This window comes from Euleptes europaea, chromosome 11 (genome assembly GCF_029931775.1).
Source record: "Euleptes europaea isolate rEulEur1 chromosome 11, rEulEur1.hap1, whole genome shotgun sequence".
In the NCBI taxonomy this organism is placed as follows: Eukaryota; Metazoa; Chordata; class Lepidosauria; order Squamata; family Sphaerodactylidae; genus Euleptes; species Euleptes europaea.
This window is the reverse complement of record NC_079322.1, coordinates 24,358,679-24,381,004: the sequence shown is the minus strand read 5'-3', so window position 1 is coordinate 24,381,004 and position 22,326 is coordinate 24,358,679. Positions and strand designations below refer to the sequence as shown.

General features: G+C 41.7%; 1 protein-coding gene across 1 annotated transcript in view; it reads left to right on the top strand.

Annotated features, from left to right (window-relative positions):
* Window positions 1-22,326, top strand: part of ITGA9 (integrin subunit alpha 9) — a 275,713-nt gene that overhangs the window by 140,141 nt on the left and 113,246 nt on the right. Inside the window, exons 16-17 of the mRNA XM_056857744.1 lie at window positions 12,519-12,668; window positions 20,297-20,373. Coding sequence (XP_056713722.1) covers window positions 12,519-12,668; window positions 20,297-20,373 — 227 coding nt within the window. The remainder of the gene's footprint in view (window positions 1-12,518; window positions 12,669-20,296; window positions 20,374-22,326) is intronic.

Below are 22,326 nucleotides of genomic sequence, written 5' to 3'. Positions count from 1 at the left end.
TTTCCACTTTCCTTTTAAAGATTTTTTCCCCATGTTTTGTATAAAGTCCAAATCTATGCATGTATTTTCAATGTTATTATTATGATAAAATTGGAATTTAGAGAATTTTCCTGTTTAATATTTATATGAGTTCCTTTACTTAGGCAGGATGTTTTATAAACCTTATGTTTATAACTTGAGAATGGTGGTGTGATACACAAGATCTTCCTATGATAGTACATTTACAAATATACCCCAGGGATTGTTAGTATCTCAGTGAAGCCATGCTCTAGACAGATACCTCTCCGGGGCTCCATCTTCCATTTCTTAAGATGCATTAATGTAATATGAGTATGAATTATGCTTTTTCATTACGTGGGAGGTTTTTGGGGCAGAGCCTGAGGAAGGCGGGGTTTGGGGAGGGGAGGGACTTCAATGCCACAAAGTCCAATTGCCAAAGCAGCCATTTTTCTCCAGGTGCACTGATCTCTGTTGGCTGGAGATCAGTTGTAATAGCAGGAGATCTCCAACTAGCACCTGGAGGTTGGCAAACCAACCCTGCCCCTAAAAATGAGGATGAGCATGCCAAAGCTAATTCAGTCCCCCTCAAATTATGGCCAAGAAGAAGGCAGGTGTGTGAGTGAACAAGAGCAAAGGGAAAATAAGAGATGAAGGATTTGTGTTTGTCAAAAATACTAGGATCTGTAATAACTTTTTTTTAGGCACCATGGGGTTCTGACATCAGGATTTGCTGAGTTCTGTTTTAATTACACATTACTTCCACCCCATTTTCAGAAAATTTATTGGTGATTAACGTTCTCTTTAATTCTATACGTACTTCAGCCCTAAAGTGAGTGCGTGTGAATGAATCACCACATCCCAGATGGCCTTCTGTTGATCCTTTTAGTTTATAGCTACTCCTACTTATGGCCGCTGAACACTTGAGATGTACCAACAAACATTGCTAGTTTTGATGGAAACTAAATGTTGTGACCACAAAAATTCTCAAAATGCATGACTACTTTCAAAGTCAGGCTGCCTCTACAGTTGATTAAATTTAAAGTTTGCATATAATAATAGTTTTTAAAAAGTTACTGGTGTGAGTTACAGCTTCTTAGTTTTGTATGCTCTGTCGTTGACAATCTGTGTACTTTCTGACTTGCTAAAAGGCTTATTTTCTGAGAATTCTTTTGTAACCCAGTACTTAGTTCTGTGCCACTGGCTAACTTTAAGAATTTCAGCTAATCTAGAAGAAGAAATGATTTAGACATGTGTGTCAAATATCTTTTTTTTAAGGTGCTTTTGAATTATTCATCATAGGGGCAAGGCAGATGTAATACTGGAAGGTACATGATGAGGTCTTCCCAGACCTAGGGTTGCATGGGAGCCTACCACTCCACGTGGCTTTGCTAAGCAAAACCGATTCCCCTCGCGCGCTATTATTATCCCTAGAAAGAAAGAAAAAATAGTAGTTTTTTTTCCGGCATGGCAAATAAAGGCATGCAGGACTCCATTTTGATCTGTAAACTGTGTGGGAGTAGAACATTTAAAACTTGCTTTCTTCCTGACCCATTCAGGATAGGAGCCCCACATGGTAGCTATTAATTAGCCTTTTAAAAATGCCAGTAAGATCCAATCATAGCTCTCCCCAAGTGTCATCTGCTTTGGCCCCGATGCATTAATTCACACTTTCTCAATCCCTCACCCCTGTAATGGGGGAGGAGAGGATATAGGGAAAGATGTACCAATCCTGAGTTCAGTGTTTCAATGGAAACAATAAAAATATTTTAGAGAGAGAACAGATTATACATGTTTTAAATACATGAGCAAGTATGAAAGACCTTGCACCAAGATGTCCTTTGGATTTTGGTTTATTGGGCACTATATTTTTAAAAATCCCAGCAATGTAAATGAATAGATCATAGCATTAGAAAATGGAATCATGGAAGAAAAGGAAGAGTTGGTTTTTATACCCTGCTTTTCTCTACCTTTAAGGACAATCAAACCGGCTTTACAATCACCTTCCTTTCCTCTCCCCACAACAGACACCTTGTGAGGCAGGTGGGGCTGAGAGAGTCCAGAGAGAACTGTGACGAGCCCAAGGTCATTCAGCAGGCTTCATGTGTGGGAGTGGGGAAACCAACCTATTTCACCAGATTAGAGTGTGCCACTCATGTGAAGGAGTGGGGAATCAAACCTGGTTCTCCAGATTAGAGTCGACTGCTCTTAACCACTACACCATGCAGTTCTATTCTGGGGGATGGTGTTATCGGATATGTATCCTGAAAACATATCAGTAGATATACCAGTGCTTGCTTTCTATCAGACTCAAGTTGCTATGTGCTATAGAAGTTCCTGAATTAGTATACTGAACCTAGTTACTCTTCATTAGACCAAAGACAGATGGAAAAGCTCATTGTATCTTACAGCATTTTAGAGAAAGTTCATTCTTCTAAAAGCAAAGGGGAAAAGAATATGTTTGGATTAACGTATAAACTAAAATGGCTGTAACATCTCAAGAGTTTTTCCTTCCTCTTTCTTTGCCCTACACATTCCCTTAAACAATAAAAAGTCACCATTCCTTTTTGGGTGCATTAAATCTCCTTCTAAAACGAGGCTTGGAAAGTATGCAGCATTTCAGAGATTCTACAGCTGGAATTTGGTTCTTTTCTCGTGGAACAGGAAATAGATCACTTAAAGGAAACACGTTTACAAAGGAGAAATAGTTCTGTTCCTTGCATTTTAAATGTTTTTATTCCCTCCATTCTAACTATGGTTGTTACTCTGGTTTGGAAAATCTCTGGAAATTTGGGAACTGTGCCTGGGGGGAGTGGAGGCTAGGGCTTTTGAAAAAAATTCGGTAAAATTTGGATTCGGCAAAATTCGGCCCACATTAAGGAGGGGGAACCTCTTTCGCGGCCCATATCTCAGCCCCCCCGACCCAATCTTTACATAACTTGGGGGTTCTGGCAAGAAGGGTCCCCTCAAACTATGATGAAAGGTTCGGACCTCTAACCCCAAAAATGCCCCCCCCCAGAACCACGGAAAGGCACGACTGTGTTTTTAATGGCTTTATTCGTCCGAATTTCTCCCCGAACTCCGGATCTCATGCCGAATTGCACGGACCCAAAGCGGGGGAGTTCGGATTCGGCATTTCCCGAATAAAAATGGGCCGAATTTTGCCGAATCCGAATTTTACCGATTTTTTTTTTCCAACAGCCCTAGCGCCGGCCCCTGCCACCAGTGCAGCCATGCTTGCAGGGACTTCCCGGAAGGGAAAGTTTGCGCTGGCATGAAGGGGCATTCCTGGGGGCGGAGCTGCCTTTAGGCAGCTTCCTAACCCCTTTCATCCTGCGAACGGCCTCTCGCGCTGTGGTGTTGCCCAGTTGATTGCAATGGGGGCATTTTTGTTTTATTTTCTTTTAAACGGTTTTAAATTTATTTTCTGCAGTCAGAAAGCCTATGAGGAAGCAGCGCAGCTGTGCCACTCCCGGCAACCGCGGATCTGCCCTCCCTTCAGTAATGGGCTGCCCCAACGCACTTCAGCCTGTTTGAAACAAGTGACGCTTCCCCATTTTTGCAATTAATGGAATTCTGTCGGTGGGGGTTGGGAAAGGGAATTAAGCATTCTTCAGAGTACACTCACTGAAAAATCGTGGAGGCCTGTTTATTTAGAAGACGAAGAGCAGTTGGTTTTTATATGCCGACTTTCTGTACCACTTAAGGAAGAATCAAACCGGCTTACAATTACCTCCCCTCCCCCTCCCCACAACAGACACCCTGTGTGGTAGGCAGGGCTGAGAGAGCTCTAAGAGAGCTGTGACTAACCCAAGGTCACCCAGCTGGCTTCATGTGGAGGAGTGGGGAAACTAACCCGGTTCTCCACTGCTCCTAACCACTGTCCTTAACCACACTGGCTCTCTTAGATAGTAATATTTGTGTAATTCTTAACTTTGGCTTTTATAAGGAATGAATGGTGCTGTCTCTATTTTGAACTGAATAAATACAGGGATTTCATTATGTTTCCAAATGTACCACTATTAGAGTCTGCTGCTCATGTGGAGGAGTGAGGAATCAAACCCGGTTCTCCACTGCTCCTAACTACTGTCCTTAACCACACTGGCTCTCTTAGGTAGTAATATTTGTGTAATTCTTAACTTTGGCTTTCATAAGGAATGAATGGTGGTGTCTCTATTTTGAAGTGAATAAATACAGGGATTTCATTATGTTTCCAAATGTACCACTATATAGAAATCCTGGACTCGGCGGAAGTTATTAGAACAGTACATTAAAAATTCTGTATGGGAAAACGGGGGAATTCCTGAAAATCTGTGTGTATTTATGTATGTACATATTAAGGCATATTAGATTCAAATTCAAATCTGCTGTTTGATTCCCCCCCTTATTATCTAAATATTATACAGGAAATTGTCAATTTTTAGTCTGATCTCACAGTGTTGGACTGTGTGTGCTTTTGGCAACATTTTTCAATCACATTGTATAGCTAGTGTTGGTTAGAAGAAAGGGAAGGGTTTCGTTTAATCAGACCAGGCCATCAGCAGAAGTGGAGATAAATAAACTGGAATGCCAGACACTTAGGGAATGTGCATTTTCCTAATTTGTGTTGGGCTTCAAACTGAAATCCACATGCCCATCGCTTATTTCGTTACTCTAATCAGGAAATAGAGAAAGCATATGGTTACACACATGCATTTTCTTTAGGTCCCTGATAGATTTACTTTAAAAGGTCTTTTTCTGCCAGAGTGATCAACCACAGCTAGGAATGCCTCAAATTCATTTTTAAATAAAGTCCAATGCTTATTAACAGAATTGGTTATCACTCCTAGTATGTGGTGACTGCAGGGAAACTAAAAGGACTTTGTAAATATGTTTAATTTGAATAATACATTTTGAATGGCATTTCATTATACTTTAGTGTAGTCTCTTCTTTGTGCTTTGCATTTATTTAAAACATTTATATCTTGTACCTTTAGCTATTAATCTTGATTGAAGTGGCTGTTATTTGTTTATTTGGAAAATGTATATGCCGCTTCTCCAGAGAACCTGTAGAAGGCAGCTTAGAAATTAACCAATTATTTAAAATCAGCCAAAGCATAAAAACCACATAAAAAGTTTAGCAGCCTCAAATAAGTCTCAGAAAACAGTCATTAGGCTAGAAGCAGATTATAAAAATAATTTTAAAAGATCCACCTTTTAATTAAAACCCTGGGTAAAAAGAGATGTTTTGGCCTGGCAACTAAAAGAGAGTAGGCACCAGGAAAGCCTCAAGGGGAAGGGCATTCTGTATGCAAGGTGCCACCACTGAAAAAGCTCCATCTTTGGTTGCTACCTACCTTAGTTCTGCAGGTGGGGGCACAGAGAGCAGGGTTGTGAGGAGGCTGGACAGTACCAACTAATAAATAGGAAAATGTATAAAAGAAAAATACAAATACCATAAAATAATAAAATCAGTAATAAGACTAACCATTAGGGTTGCCAGGTCCCTCTTCACCAGCAGCAGGAGGTTTTGGGGCGGGGCCTGAGGAGGGCGGGGTTTGGGGAGGGACTTCAATGCCATAGAGTCCAACTGCCAAAACGGCCCCAAATGAAGGAAAAATGAGGGCCAATGAAATTGGACCTCTCCTGACCTAATCTTTACCAAACTTGGGGGTTCTTTTAAGAAACTATTCTGAAAATATGGTGCTTTAAAAAGCAGACTCCCCCCGAGCCCTGAAAGGATTCCCCATAGACTATAGTGGAGCTGAATTTTTTCAGAATCCCAAGAAACAACAACCGTACGGGTATGGAGATTCCAGAATATTTGGGAATCCTGAAATTTTTTGGGTCCAATATACTCTAATCCGAATTCTCCTGATTTTTTTGGCACACCTCTAATTGTGATTGTTATTTAGAGATCAGCTACTCTGGTTGTGCTCCTATAAAATATGATGTAGGCTTTTTCTAGCTGAGTATGACTTTAATTTCCAAAGGTATTTGAGGTCTTCCTGAATCTGTAGCTTGGGTTATTTAATATTCACTATTTAAGTCTGTACAGTGAAAAGAAACCAACATTGTATCCTGTATTGAGAATGTTAATAAAAGAGATTTTTATTGCTGTTAGATATGAGTAGAACAGAGAGTTCCAAGTTATCCACTTCAGGTTTTTCCACTAGCATAGTTTTATTTGACTAGTCTAGACAGTAAATAAAGCTAAAACCATTCAAAACTGGATTGTTCACCTGCAAAATATATCATCCAAACGGGCTGATCCTATGTAAGTTTGTTCAGAGGTAAATCCTATTAGGTTTCATGGATTTACTTGCAAGCAAGTGTGCTGAAATTGCTTTCCAAGTGCTCAAAAAAACCATGCACAAAACTAGTTATGTGATTTTTTTTTCATGGAATAAAATCTTTATAGGTTGAACAGTTCCAGTTGCATCCCTGTGTGGCAGATCTCCCTTGTGCTTGCCAGTTCTTTTTGGAGTTTCCTTGAAAATGTCATGTATGGCTGTATCTTTCTGAAGATCTAAGTAAAACATCTATGTAGATTACGTAATTGCCAAGGACTGGTTGCCATTTCCTTCATATTTCTTTGCTAGAGATGGCCATATAATACATAATGAACTTGCTATCATGTGATAACTTTATTAATGTGGAAACTTGTATAATATAGCCATGCATTAGGTTTTGAAAGTTATTATCTTAATTTTGTATGGTTTACTTTGGGGCTGTGCAATTTCTGCCTGTGTGGAACAACACAAAATCCTTTTAAAAGAATTGGACAGGCATCATTGTCCATCCTTCGTTGTATATTACTGGCCTTTCCAGTCCTTCTACAATATTGAGATGCTACAAGGAGAGGATTTGGGGGGACTCCCTGCCCGCTGGCCCAATTGTCCATTTTTACTTCCCATACCCAACTTTCCCAGTTGCTCAATTTACTTCCCTTCCCCAGTTCTCTGCTTTCAGGTCCATCCTCAATCCACCTAAATGTAAAGGTAGTCCCCTGGGCAAGCACCGGGTCATTATTGACCCATGGGGTAACATCACATCCTGACATATACTAGGCAGACTTTGTTTAAGGGGTGGTTTGCCAGTGCCTTGCCCAGTCATCTACACTTTATCCCAAGAAAGCTGGGTACTCATTTTACTGCAAGGCTGAGTCAACCTTGAGCCGGCTTCCTGAAACCATCTTCCATTGGGATGAAACTCAGGTCGTGAGCAGAGCTTGGACTGCAGTACTACAGCTTACCACTCTGCGCCATGGGGCTCCTTCAATCCACCTAGCCATTTATTTTCTTCCTTGTTCCACAGTCTGCTGAACTCATTTTTTGCCCTATCTCCTTGGCTGACTCCTCCCTTTTTTGTTTTACTTTTTACACACATCCTCCTGGGTTGCTAGGGAAGTTGAGGCAAGGCATTGCTGGTTTTTTAATAGGGTATTGCATATGAGCAGGTGTTTCTAGCCTTGGGGTGGTAATATTTAACCCTCAATTATTTTTCAATTTTTTTATATTTTTGTGCAACTTGGTTATTCCATGTTTTCAGAAAGATATACCCTAGTCCTCAGTGCCCCTCTTCTGTGGATTTTTTTAAAAACCCACCGAATGGTAATTAAACATTTGATTGTATGACTTCATAACATATGTAAACAATAGTTACAAAAAGTCTGACTATATTTTGATTTTTAAAAAAAGCTTAGAAAGGAGAAAAAAAAGTAGGTTGTAAGGTTCAGAGTGTAGTTTGTTTTTCACCTCTGTTGTTGGATTATAAAGGCATTTTAATGGGGCAATTTGTATTTTTCTTCTGCATTTACACAACCTGCTCTTGGTCATCAATGAGGCAAGCTGCAGGTTTATATAATATAAACAGGATTTCGAAGGTTAAAAGCAATATAATCCTTGTCTTTAAAAGATGTTCAAAATGGGAATAATACTACAGTCTTGTTTTATTATTACATTTTATGTCTTGTTTTATTATTACATGGGTAGACACCTCTTGATCATTGAGATGTTGGGGTAATGATTTTTCTGAGGAACGGGGGCATTCCTCGAAGATTTTTAGATTTTTAAAAGAACAGTCATGAAAGATGAGGGTCCTTGACCTGTGGTTTTTTTTTAAACTAATGTTCACTTACAATGCACGGGACAACTGCAAAGGACCAATGCTTTCCAGGTGCCATTGTATTCAGGCAGGGCAATGGTAAGATCCTGGTATGTCTCCTTGAAAAAGTTCCCTTAATGCATAGGCAGTGATTCCACTATAAAAATGCTGTGGTTTCTCAGTAAATAAATAGCTGTCAAAAAGTTATTTGAAGTTGAAAAATGTTAACTTGCTGGTTCTATATTTTTAAAACCTTTTTTCAGACTGAGTGAGGTGGAAGTGTTATCTATGATGTTTAAATACACATAAACCATAGAATCATAGAGTTGGAAGGGTCCTCCAGGATAATCTAGTCCAGCCCCCTGCACAATGCAGGATATTCACAACTCCCTCCCTCCCACGCCCCCCCGTGACCCCTGGTCCTTACCCAGAAGATGGCAAAAAAGCTCCAGGATCCCTGAATTGCTTCCTGACTCCGAAGTGGTGATCGGCATTTCTCTGGGCATGTAACTAGAAAGAGCAACAAATATATTTTGTAGTCACGGCGGAAATTTTCTTTTAAAAAGTATTTTTCCATTCCTATCAAGATTGTTTAATAAATCAACCACAACCAGAACTCAAGGGGAAAAAATCATTTTGAATGTAACTATCACTTGCACTCCCCCTTTTATAGTGTGTATTATTGCAACCCAAAAATCTTTGGGTTGCGGTTATTTCATGAATTCAGATGGCAACAGGCTGATTGAAGTTCAGGCAGTAAACCACGCATACAAAATAAATCTTGGAAGGGGACAGCTTGTTAAAAGAATTGTTCTGGCATGTCTGGTTTCTCTAGAATACAAGAGGCATTGATGTGGTGGGGTTTGGGGAGGACTTGGTCTGTTGCTTCAATTAATGCATTATGCCTTCTAAGCCTGGCCACATGTTTGTGATGGGCCAGATGCTAATGTACCATCACAACACTTGGTGTCACTTCAGTCACTTTCTATAAATAGAATTAGTTTTATTCATAGTGCAGAAACACTATTTATAGAGTTTGGTGTTGTTATGTGGGAAGAAGAAAAGGGCAGCAGAAAGATAACGAGAGAAGAAAAGATGAGTAAAATAAGAAAATATAGCAGTTGGAGAGACTATATCAGTTTGTATATCACTTCAGATGTAATGGCTTTCTGGGACTTGTTTGGAAAGGTCTTGAGAAATCTCTGTTTAGAAATCCCTACTTTCCCTTTCCTTCTTCCCCAAAATACAGTCCCTAGGATTTCAGAGAATTAAACCAATTTGTGCAATGTATATGCACCCAAAGAAATGCTAAGAATAGAGAGAACGAAGGTATTAGTATGGGGAAAAGGGGGGAAGTGGGACTGTGTTTGGACAGAATGTGGAGGAAGTAAAGAAGGAACTGAGGAAATGGAATGAGGTGAAAACAGAGACAAAATAACATCAGAGAGCAAGAAAGAGAGTAGAAAGGTGTGTTAATGGGAGGATGATGGACTGAAAAAAGAGGAGCAGAGATTAAGGAGGACTGAGTGAGGTATTTTGAGTTTAGAGTGTGTAGGCTGGGAGAAACTCTGGTTTCTCCTCACAAGGGAAGTGACTCCCTTTCTTCTTTAGCAATCCACTAGTTGAGTAAATCTCAAACCATGATCATTTGCAGGATCTGATCATGGAGCTTTGGTCTTGTTCATGTGCCATTTAAATTCATCCGGCCATAGCTGAACATTAAATAGTTATGACTTAAATTCTGTGTAGGGCTGCCAAGTCCAGATTGGGAAATTTCCAGAGTTTTGGGGTTGGAGTCTGGGAGGGCAAGGTTTGGGGAGTGGAGGGACCTCAGAGGGATATAATGCTCTAGAGTTCACCTTGCAAAGCTGCCATTTTCTCCAGGGGAACCGGTCTTTGTCATCTGGAGATGATCTGTTATTCTAGGAGATCTTCAGGATCCACCTGGGGGGGGGGTCGCAACCCTACTTCTGTGTTCTCGTTGAGTTAAGCCTCTACAAACACTTTTTTTTGCTGTCAAATGGCATCTGAGTTATGGCGATCCCTGCTGGGGTTTTCAAAGCAAGAGACTTTCAGATGCGGTTTGCCATTGCCTGCCTCCGCGTCACAACCCTGGTATTCTCGGAGTTTTCCCATCCAAATACTTGCCAGAGTCAACCCTGCTTAGCTTCTGAGATCTGACAAGATCAGGCTAGCCTGTGCTATCCAGGTCAGGGCCTACAAACCCTACTGCTGTCTTAATGAATGTAATAGAAATTGTGCCTGGGAGCGGACAGTACACCCCTTTGATACCCCCACTTACTATGGCAATCCCCAGGGAATCCAATATTGTGTAATTAAATCTGCACACCTGTAAAGCTTTTTTATTGGGGGGGGGCTGTAATCTGCAAGGAGATCAGTTGGAAGAGCAGAAGATGTTGCGTAATGAATGGCTGGCTAGAATTTGCATTAAAAAAGCTTCAATTAAAGACAAGTGGTACTGTGAAATGTATTTCACTGGAGCCCTCTCAAGGGGAATGTCTGCACGTGTGATTAATCTGGCTTCAGCTTGCTGCAGTTTTCATCAAAGAAGACTATGATACTCTGCAAAAACGTGCTTGCACTGATTTTAAAAGTGTGGGCGTGCACTGTGTAAAGGGCCAAGTGGCTATTCAGAAGTTTGTAGTAAACTGGAGTGTTGCAGAATGTTTAAACTAGATGTGTTGGTGGTTGACTGATTCTCCCCACCCGTGTGATAGAGTATTAAAGCAGCAATAGCATTCGCCATTGACAATGTGTGACTGTGTTTTGCAAACTTTTGACAGTCTTTTCTGTAGCCATGTGTCACTGCTGCATTATAAAAGTCATCCAGGCAGAACACTTAGCCCATGTGTGTCTGCATGTGTTACCAGTGCGTCTCCTGATTGGAAGAAGGAAAACCCAGAGCAGTGACTCATTCAGAGAAGCAACATATACAACATTATCTGAGGGCAAATAATTCTCCTCAATCAAGAGCCGGTGAATGATCCAATGGAGAGATGTGGCAGAGCTACAGAGATGTGGTGTCTGATTGGAAAAAGGCAAGGCTGGAGCAATTAATTATGCAGAAATGTAGCAGGCAGCCTCCTCTCTGGGCGGGTGCTTTGGACTAAGAGGAGCTTGCAGCACTCTGGAGTTTCCCAGCATGCTCTCGGAGAGTTACTGATCTCCAGTTAAAAAAATAGGCACAATATACTCCTTAAGGTGGATGTTGATCCAAATATCCTTCTTAATTCCCCCCCCTTTCTATAAGTGTTAATATTCTGGATTCTCCAGCTGAATATCTGTCTGTCCTGCTGAATATCTGTCGGTTATAGAGCTAAATAAGCAAAGGAGAGCCCTAACTCTGGCAGGAGGGTCGGACTTTCCTTCAGCAATCCTGGAGGGGAAATATAGGAAGTTATCAAGATCTGAGTGGGGATGCCCTTGCAGGTCTGGTCAAATGGAAAGTATAAGTCATGTTCTATTTAGCTGTCTCTATTACGAGGGAATCCATCAGAAGCTAATTCTTCCCCTCATTAACACAATGGAATCCAGTCCGGAGGAAGAGAAAATGAAATTCCTCTGATGGAAGGGAGACTTTCAGTGTTATTTACAGGTAGCCATTAAAATCCGCTCGGAAAAGGTTAATAGTGTTAATAAGGTTAATTTTAATTGATATAATTTTATTTGTATTTTTTACAAAGAGATTATTTTATTTTGTAATGGGTTTTATTGACAAGGTTTGCATCTATTATTATTATTAATATTATTATTAATAATAATAATCTGGTTTTTCTGCAATCAGTGAAAGAAAACAGAATCAGGACTTGGACGATACAGTGGGCAGACTCAGTGGATTGTTCTTCTTTGTTGTCTAGCAAGTGCTGGTGTAATGCATTAACTTCAGGCAACGTACATAACAGGTTGTCTAGTGACCACAAGCTACTCTTCTAAATGTCATTTATGGTTCGTTAAACTCGTGGCATACCCTTCCACTTCTTACACTTTCTGAATGCCTTATGCCCAAACTCTCAAACCTTGCCGTACGGAGCTGATCCAGAGAAGAAAGAAAAATCATATCTAGCCATTAGTGTAGTGAAATGTCTGATGTTTGCATACCAGGAAGAGGGGAGGTCTCCATTCCCCATATGACAGTTTCAGAGGGTAACTAGAAGAAAATGTTATGACGCTTAACAATACTTTCCAATCATGCATTTCAGCTGGACATTTTAAAATACCCCATCTTCAGAATCAGTTGTGGACTGAACAACAAATGGATTGAAATATGAGAGAAACACACCAGTAGAATGACTGAAGAGAGAAAGATGGCAAATAATGCTCGTTACTTCTGTGTAGGGATTTCCTGAACCTCCAAAGAGATTCCGGTCCATACACTAATTTATAATATCTCTCTTTTCCCCCATTTAATCTTACAGAGGAGAGTAAAAGATGTCATATCACCAATTGTATTTGAAGCTGCCTATAGCCTTGCTGAACATTTCACAGCAAAGGAGGAGAAGGAATTACCTTCACTCAAGCCTGTACTCCGATGGAAAAAGGGACAGAAGATGGCTCAGAGAAATCAGGTAACAAACTCATTCATCTTTCTGTATGGCTGCCAACAATGTGGAGGGGAAAAAATGTCCTGCCCTTTTAATAGAGGCTTAATATGTGTAAATGGGCAAGTGAAGTGTGGTGTAGTGGTTAGGAGTGGTGGACCCTAATCTGGAGAACCAGGTTTGATTCTCCACTCCTCCACATGAGCGGCAGACTCTAATCTGGTGAACTGGGTTGGTTTCCCCACTCCTACACATGAAGCCAGCTGGGTGGCTTTGGGCTAGTCACAGTTCTCTCCAAACTCGTTCCGACCTCAGAAGATGTGGAAGGGAAGGTGATTGTAAGCCGCTTTGAGACTCTTTACGGTAGAAAACGTCGGCCTATAAAACCCAACTTTTCTTCTTCTTTTCATGGCATGGAGGTAAATAACATTACCTGGTGAATCCCCCTCTGAAAGTGGAATACAACATGCTCCTGCTTTATTTAGGAGCTATTTAGGAGTTGGCTCATTGTTGCCCTGGGGATTTCCCTTTTAAGCCAGAGCAAAGAAAAACTTCCTTTCCTCTGACTTAGGAGGGAAACTGTGTGCCAGCTGCTAGTAGAGCCTCCAAATGAAAGCTCTGCCCACAGCCAATCTGGATGTGGAGGGGGGAGCGAGGTAGAGCTTAGCACTACTTTCAAAATGGCAGGGCTAAACTCTGACATTACCCCTCCCCTTTTTAGCACTTTTTAGCAACTGTGCTTCAGCTTAGCTGTGGGGTGGGGGGAGTTGCCAGGCCACAGGGGACCTGGCAAGGTTTCCCTCAAGTCGGTGCTTTTGTAATGAGGAAAAAGGGAGCGGCACCAACAATATGTGGGGTTGGGTGTGTGAGTAAATGCCATTCTTGGGTACCTCCACCCTACTCCTTGCTGCTTGCACTGTGAAAGTGGCTTTTCCTTCCTCAGTGTGGCACCGCCCATGTTGTTAAAGAGGTTCACAGGACAAACTCACTTGCATGCAGAAACCTAGGTCAGGAGAACAAGATAAGTGGATATTAAGATACAGAAATCCTCTATAGTTTACGGTTTCCAGTGTATTTTCTAAGTGTCCTTCAGGGTTTTTACTCTCTTGTTTGTGTGTACTGCACTGTGTACTTAAAGAAATCCTGAAGCCGACATTCAAGCAATTTGTACTGTGTGTACTGCTAGGTATTCATTTGCCGCAAGAACTGTCTCCCATCTGTATTCCAACAATAATGCAGTTAAAAATAACTCCTTGTAATTGGTCTGAGCAAATGGCTCTTAATTGAATAACACCCTTACAAAAGCATAAAAATGTAAGCATTTTCTGAAGAATGCAGCATTGGCCCGTGGGGTTTCCCCCCCTCATTAAAGTGTCAGTAATTTTGTAAACTGGAGGAAAATAAAATTTTATTGATTTGGCTTTGGGGATTCTTAGGTTTTACAGTATATACTTGGCGTGCTGTGTGTGCGTTCAGCAGAAATCATGGCTTAGGTAGAATTCTCACAGAATCTACACTAAAGCAGAGTGTGCGGTGTGGCATCAGTGGACTCCAACTACTGATATACATGTTGCCTTACCCATATCCTGGCCAAATCCTTTGGTGAGATTCCTCTTCTGTGGTGTAATGTCAAGACCCAGTTATCAAGTGAGTCCTCCATTACTGCCTGTCTGGTCTGGAAGTGGTGGAGAGGAATCTCTCCACACAATTGGGAGAAGTCCTGTAGTAACCTCAGCTAGAATGTACAGCATGAGGTAGAATCTTTTGGAAGTGACTGGTGAGTCAAAGAAGCCCAAGGTCATAGAAGAAGAAGCCCAAGGTCATAGAATCAGCATGGCTGACAGATGGCCATCTAACCTCTTTTTAAAAATTTCCATGGAAGAAGAGCTTACCACCTCCCGAGGAAGCCTGTTGCACGGAGGAACCGCTCTGTTAGAAGAGTTGGTTTTTATACGCCGACTTTCTATACCACTTAAGGCAGAATCAAACCGGCTTACAATCACCTTCCCTTCCCCACAACAGACACCGTGTGAGGTAGGTGGGGCTGAGAGAGTGTGACTAGCCCAGGGTCACCCAGCTGACTTCATGTGTAGGAGTGGGGAAACCAACCCGGTTCACTGGATTAGCCTCCGCGGCTCATGTGGAGGAGTGGGGAATCAAACCCGGTTCTCCAGATCAGAGTCCACCACTCCAAATCACTGCTCTTAACCACTACACCATGCTGGATAATGTCTACACCTTCCCCTGAACATCATTCATAGCACAATCCTGTGCAGAGTTACTCCAGTCTACAGCCATTGATCTCAATGTTTCGCAGTCATAGTATCAAGAGCCAACTGATTATCCTTCAGAACATCTGTGGGTTATGGTTATATATGAGGGAGTACAATTTAATGCTGAGAATGTACTTAGTTAAGTGGAATAGGCAGCAGAAATCTGCTCTGTTCCTGATATAGCCAAGATAGCAATCTTTCCATTACAGGAAACAGTGTCTCCTGTCGCTCCATCCTCGTTGAATTAAAAGTTTTTTCTCCTTTTCTTTGGGTGGGATCCCTAATCCATTCAGTCCCACCCACATATACTTGCCTGGCTTCACGTGCTGGAATTTGACGGTCAGAGTGAACCCAAAGCTGGCAGTAAATGGGCACTTTCCATGCCAGGAAATTTAAAAAATGATCCCACCCAGAATTACAATATAATTGGACAATGTTGAGCTTTGAATTTGTCTGTCCTTTGAACTGGGCCAGAATGGGGCAAGAAAAAGGAGGGCCGAGGATTGGAACTGATTTAGACCTGGAAAACCATCTACGGTCTTTGAAAGATTTGTTCAAAAATGCATAAGTAGGACAACAGCCTTCTCCCTTGAATGGCAGAAGAAGAATTGGTTTTTATATGCCACTTAAGGAAGAATCAAACTAGCTTACAATCATCTTCCCTTCCCCTCCCCACAACACCTCCCCACAACAGACACCCTGTGAGGTAGGTGGGGCTGAGAGAGCTCTAAGAGAGCTGTGACAAGCCCAGGGTCACCCAGCTGGCTTAATGTGGAGGAGTGGGGAAACCAACCCGGTTCACCAGATTAGCATCCGCCGCTCATATGGAGGAGTGAGGAATCAAACCTGGTTCTTCAGATTAGAGTCCACCACTCCAAACCACCGCTCTTAACAACTATACCATGCTGGCAGGCCACAGCTCCATGTTGAGCATCCACCACAGCTCCATGTTGAGTGTTTTCCACTCCGTAAAGTGTGAGAAGAGTGTCATGCTGTATGAAATCTTGACCCTTGCTGCTGAATACTCCATCCAGTTCATCACCCTATATTGGGTCAGTCTTTTGACACATTAGCCATGGTATGCTTATGGATCCCTTGTGTGGCCTAGTTGTAGGAAGTGCTGAGTTCTCCAGGTTAGAGTCCACCACACTGGAAGAGAGGCCACCAGCTGTCAGAGCAGCTGCACAGTGGTCAGAGGGCCCTACACTGTGGGGCCCGGAGTATCTGCCCCAGTTGCCCCGTTGCTAAGATCTTCAGTGTTCTTGGTCTAAGCTCAAGGTTTTGTGGTTTTGATTATTAAAAGCCCTAAACTTCCTGGGTCCAGGAAATTATTGTTCTGTTAAGAGCGGTGGCTTGGAGTGGTGGACTCTGATCTGGAGAACCAGGTTTGATTCCCCACTCCCCCACATGAGCGATGGACACTAATCTGGTGAACAGGTTTGTTTCCCCACTCCTACACATGAAGCCAGCTGGGTGACCTTGGGCTAGTCACAGCTCTGATAGAGCTCTCCCAGCCTCACCTACCTCACAGGGTGCCTGTTGTGGGGAGGGGAAGGGAAGGTGATTGTAAGCCGGTTTGATTCTTCCTTATGTGGTAGAGAAAGTCGGCATATAAAACCAACTCTTCTTGTTGTTGTTGTATGAAGTGCTTCTAATCCGATCTGTCATTTATCATCAAACTGGAGGATAAACTTGTTAGGCTGAGAGACTGCAGCTTATTCCATCCAGCCATCTTCATGGTCAAGCAAGGCTTTGGATTCTATGGTCATTTACGCATGGTCGCTGTACCCTCCTTTATTTCCTGTTTCCAGCTAGGATCAAATTTTCCTGAATGCACGCTATCTCATTCCTTGTCGGCTCAACCCTGTTTCAACACCAAATGAACCTGTCTTTTCCCATTCCTCTTCTTGCCCGAATTAAACCATTCATCCTGGCTCATTCCAGAATCACTGAACGAGGGTACAACTTTCTCGGGTTGAGCTTTGCCCCACCCTTTTCCAAACCCCTCTTCAAGGCAGCATACAGATAGCCAGACAGGGGAAGCACAGAAGATTGGCTTCTCTCACATCCAATCACAAAGCAGTGTGTAAAGAGGCAGGGATTCAAGTGCTTCCTGCTTCCTGCTACCTCGGAGCTCTTTCTGAACAAAAGAAAGGCTTTTTTAAAACCAGGCTTGGATTTCTCCCCCCACTTCTTCTTTCAGATTGCTCCGTTTTTTGTTTTTTGTTCTTAAAATGCTTTTTTATGTGGCAGTTGGGTTTGGGGGAAGGAAATATTATCTCGCGAGGGAAGCTAATTACAGAGCCGCATTTAAAGGGGTGGGACTTGATTTGAACTTGGGAGACTGCTTTTCTTTATTCATGCCTCCATTAGCACACAGTTTCATCCCTGATCATTCCAGCCAATGCATACAGTTTCCCCCAACCCGGGTTCCTTTGATCCTGGCTGAAACGGGGAATAAAGGAGGCTACAGCGACCATGCGTAAATGACCTGTTTCCATACCCCAACCCTGCCCTCTTTGCAGTATTGGCCCCTATCCATCGGAAATGGAATGTGTTGCATTAGCCTATGGAATTTCACAGCTGTTCTTAGCTACCCCTTCAACAACCATGTCTGCTTCATTCAATAGCAGGATTCTTCTTTACATTTATAGCTCCTAAAGAATTCACCCCCATTTGCTTCACCTGCTACGGCTGTCACTGGAAATACTCTGCCAATTATTTTGTCCTCTGGTAGCCAGTGTATGCAATTAAATCCTGGAAAGTGTTCAAGAATGTTAATTACTTGTCATCAGTGAGATGAAATCTGGTGCTTGCATTTGGCTGTATGGGATATATTTTATTAGCCATGCTCCATGAATGCAGAGTCTGGGCGTGAGCTGTCAAGAACAACTGGTTCTTTACTTTGGAAATGCTCAATGCAAGGAACTGCTTCTTTTATTAAGGAAGAACAAAGAGTTATGAATCAAACACATCACACATTTTGTTGAGTCCAAAGGAATATTTTTGCCTTTACAAAACCGTTTTTGTGTTTTTGGACTTCCTCTTCAAGCTCTTTTCTACACACGATGATAAGGCTGGTTCAAGCAGTGTTTTGTAAACATTTTTTTCTTTATTCGCAAAAAATAGTCCATAAAGCGCAGTGGCTTTTTAGTCATTCTCAACCTGTACATGTAATACAAAGTTCGGGTAAGCCACATATTCAAGCACAAATCAAAAGCCTCAGAAGCATCATACTATGAAAGGTTAATAGAGTTAAATTTTAAAATAACCATGCACATTAAAATGTCATATCTATCTATGACAAACATTAAAATCACACTCCACAAAATCCAGTCTGTCAAGAGATGTTCATGACTTTGTCACAAAGTTTTAGTACTAATGAAATGAATTTTACTGCTGTTTCTGTAGTATTCTTGTCAGTCCCCAAAAGACAATTTAAAAGATGGTAATCAGCAGAGCAAACAGGACAAGTAGCCATAAGAGGAGCTAACATGTTCACTCTTTGCTCAGCATACAGGGAAAAAGCTTACAGGAAAAAAGAAAATGTGCAATAAAATTTTGTAATGAAGTTAGTGAAAGTTGATTTTTAGTGAATTCTGGTGTATCGAACTAGCCTGCTATAACTACATCCTGCATTGTTGCTCCATATCAGATGACACCCAGGCTGTCCCCACAGCAGGTACCAACATTCGGGACTGGGTGTTTAAGTGTGATGCTGCATCAGACAGGCAATCAATCTCCCAGTCCAAATTCTCACCATGGTTCAAACAGTTTAAAAGGGATCATGGCAGAGCTTCATACCTGGTCAGTATAACCTTCCATAACCTCAGAATAGCTTTTACCTCCCTCCGGTTTCAAACTATGCCAATGGCTTTGTTAGCTCGTTACTTTGTAACACCATGGGTCTCTTGCTTATGTATTTGTGGAGCCGTTCCAGAGGACCTAATTCATTACACCTTATTCTGTCCTCTTTACACAGAGCCCAGATCTAAATTTCTTGGAGCGAAATCTTTTTTCAGATCCAGAGAAGCTGCTCTTTCTCCTGTCAGATGCCAATCCTGATGTTTCCTACAAAGTGTCACTTTTTGCTTTGGCAGCCAAGAAAATCGGAGCTAAAGCTGTTTTTAATCAGGGTGCTTAACATATTTAATTACTTGCTTCTTGGGGGTCAGTCTGTTTTACAGTTATTTTAATGTTATTTTAATGTTATTTTTAATGTTTTGTATGATAGATTGTGATGGCCTTTGGCCACAAACAATAAACTTTATCCGTGTTATCAAAGTTATCAACTAGACGTGTGTGTATATATGGTAGCATTTTAGTGGTTGGGGGGGGCTGTAGTGTAGTGTAGTGTAGTGTAGTGGTAGTGGATCTGCTTTGCATGCAGAAGGTCCCAGGGTTCAATCCTCCAGTATCTTCAGTTAGAAGAATCAGGTAGTAGGTGATGGAAAAGACTCTGCCTTAGACCTTGGAGAGGAGTTGCCTATGACAATAGATAATAATAGCCTTAGAGATCAATGGTGTGACTCAGTATAAGCTTCACATGTTCATCCAGGATTATATTCAGGATGGAACCAATATTGGACATGACAGTGATTCAGCATGCCAGTGAAAATGTTAGTTAGGGTTTTTTTTTTAGCCACATGACAAATGATGGTGTGAATTGTTCCTTACTCACCTCTCTTCCTTCTTAGTAAAAATAAATGTCACTCCTTGTAGCTCAAAGTTGGGTTTTTATAGTTTTGTTTTGGACAATACACTCACTTTCTTTGGAGCTACTATATAATTGTTGCATCTGTGTGCCATTAAAGCATTACTTTTGAGGCCTTTGTGCTCAAACACTATTGATACTTCCATTATATATATGGTATTTTGCTTATTTTATGTTTAATATTTGATTCTGGGACAGTTGTCATGTTAATGGTAGAAAGAATATGAATATCTTCTTGAGCAAGTTCAGTTTCATTGAGGGGAAATTTCTGGTAGTTTGTCTGTCGTGTTTAGATCAGGATCAAAGAGCTTGTTGCACGCAATGAAAATCTTCATTATATGGACTTGAACCTCGTGAGAGAAAGACGAACCTGTTTTCTGAGTTCATGTAATTGTGATTGTAAGCACAATTGCTAAAGAGTAGTAGTGACTTCTTGTGAAGTCACCTGGCCACACAGAAGTGTCTCTGTGACTGTTCATCTTCATATTGCTTAGTGTTGAACACTCTTGACAGAAGAGATTTAGGGAACATTTAAGATTTGCTTTTCTTCAGATCTCTTGTGGTGCATTTGTCAGTTCTTACAAATCCAACATAAAGTGAAACATGAGTATCTCTAGTCTTCTTCCACTCCTCCTAAAAGTGCTGTTTTCTTTCTCAATTTTTCATAGACTGTCTTTGAGAGGAATTGTCAATCAGATGATTGTGCTGCAGATCTGAAACTTCTGGGTAAACTGTTCTTGTCCAGGTGAGTGAGTGAAACTTTTAACTCTTATTGTAAAAAAAAAAAAAAGAATGCTGGATTTAATTGACAAGACTGGTAGGAAAGAAGATTGATGCATCTTGAAAAATCCCGCTATAGGAGGCCAAATCAAAAGTATATCCCTTCAGTATGCAACTTTCTTTGTGATTATGAATATGTTTTTGTGCAACAGTTGTTTTTAAGAATGATAATAAGGCTTCAGCGCTCCATAGATTTGCTCAGAGCTCCTTGTGGCCAGATTAGTGATTTCAGGCCATCCTTTGAAGGTCTGATTATTTATTTATACCCCCACTTTTCTCCCAAATGGGCATCAAAGTGTTTTATCCTCACAGCAACCGGTTAGGTAGGTTACGTGAAAGTATATGACTGACCCAAGGTCACCCAGCAAGCTTCCATAACACAGTGGGAATTTGAACCTGAGTTTCCCAGATCCTAGTCTTGACACCTGAGCACCATGCTGTTCTGCCTCTCAATAACTCATATTGCAAAGATGCCAAGAAACAATTACTACCCTCAGAAGGTTCGTGTTGAAAGTTAAACATCGAGATGGTGAACATTTGGGGAAGGAAGGCATTAAATAGTTCATGTGACCTATTGGCAGAACCAGGAATAAAATCTAAATGTCTTTGAAATGGTCTGGCTCAGAAGATAATACATGACACAGGGACTTCTGTAAACTCCGAGGTTTGCTTGTTTTATGTTAGACATACAGAGACCAGTTTTGTATTGGGGGGGGGGGAAGGTAACCTTTTGCCCTGTCCTGTTTTCCTGACGTGAGATGGCCCCAAGAAGCCATTATTTGCCCCTTTGGGGAAACTTGCTGTAAACCTATGGGTACTTGAATGCAAACAGCAATTCTGTGGGCTATTTCAGGATCAGAAAATGGCTTGGGGAGGAAGGCATAACACCCCCCCCAGGCTGATCCAAATGACCTCCCCACCCCCATATACGTAATTTGGAAGATCATTTTTCACGGAACTCCTACTGTCAAGTGTTATTGAACCCTTTGGAGTCAAACTCTTAATGGCTTTGACCAATCCAACAACTCAGGTGCTAGTCTCAAAATTTGGGGAATGAACTTCTCACACTGATTGTGAAGTGTGCTAAGATAAATAAATCCCAGCATTTGAAAGCAGTGGCTGTCAAAGTGTGCCGAGGATGAAAACACTGAATATGCTTGGGGCCACTTATACCTGACCTGCTTCATTGAAGACATTTCCCCTTTTCCCATACAAGTCAGTGGAGTTACGAAAGGATCCCCAGTTGAGGAAACCAGTCAGAGGTTAATTGATGCCTGCCCCAATTTGTCGTTCACGGGGTCTGAGGGGGAGGGTTTCTGTGCGGTTTCTGGTCTCTTGTGTGGTCCTGCCTCAACCTGTTCTGTCTGCAGCTGTCCTCCATGTTTCCCATGCCATCCTGTTTCTGGGCTCTTCATGTTGCCTTTCTCCCCTCACGTTTCCCTCTCAGGCTGATCTGGGAATCGTCTCTCAGAATGTATATTTGTGAGGTCCAGTTTTCTTTCCGATTCAAGTCTGCACTTTCCCCCCATTCAAGCCACTTGCGTAAGGAGGCTTTGGGTAGGTTGTATATATGTACTGGTGTGAAGCTTTGTCTGGTCAGTGCTTAGGGTTGCCAACCTCCAGGTACTAGCTATTACCTCCAGGTCTTGCTATTACAACTAATCTCCAGCTGATAGAGATAAGTTCCCCTGGAGAAAATGGCTGCTTTGGCAATTGGACTCTGTGCCATTGAAGTCCCTCCCCCCAAACCCTATCCTCCTCAGCCTCTGCCCCCAAAATCTCCCTCCATTGGTGAAGAGGGATCTGGCAACCCTACCAGTGTTGATGCATTGAACCCTGAGCCCTATGAGGGGGAAGTGTCTGCATGCCAACCTAAAAACAGCTTCTGTAGAAATTCTGTATTTTTTTAAAAAGAATA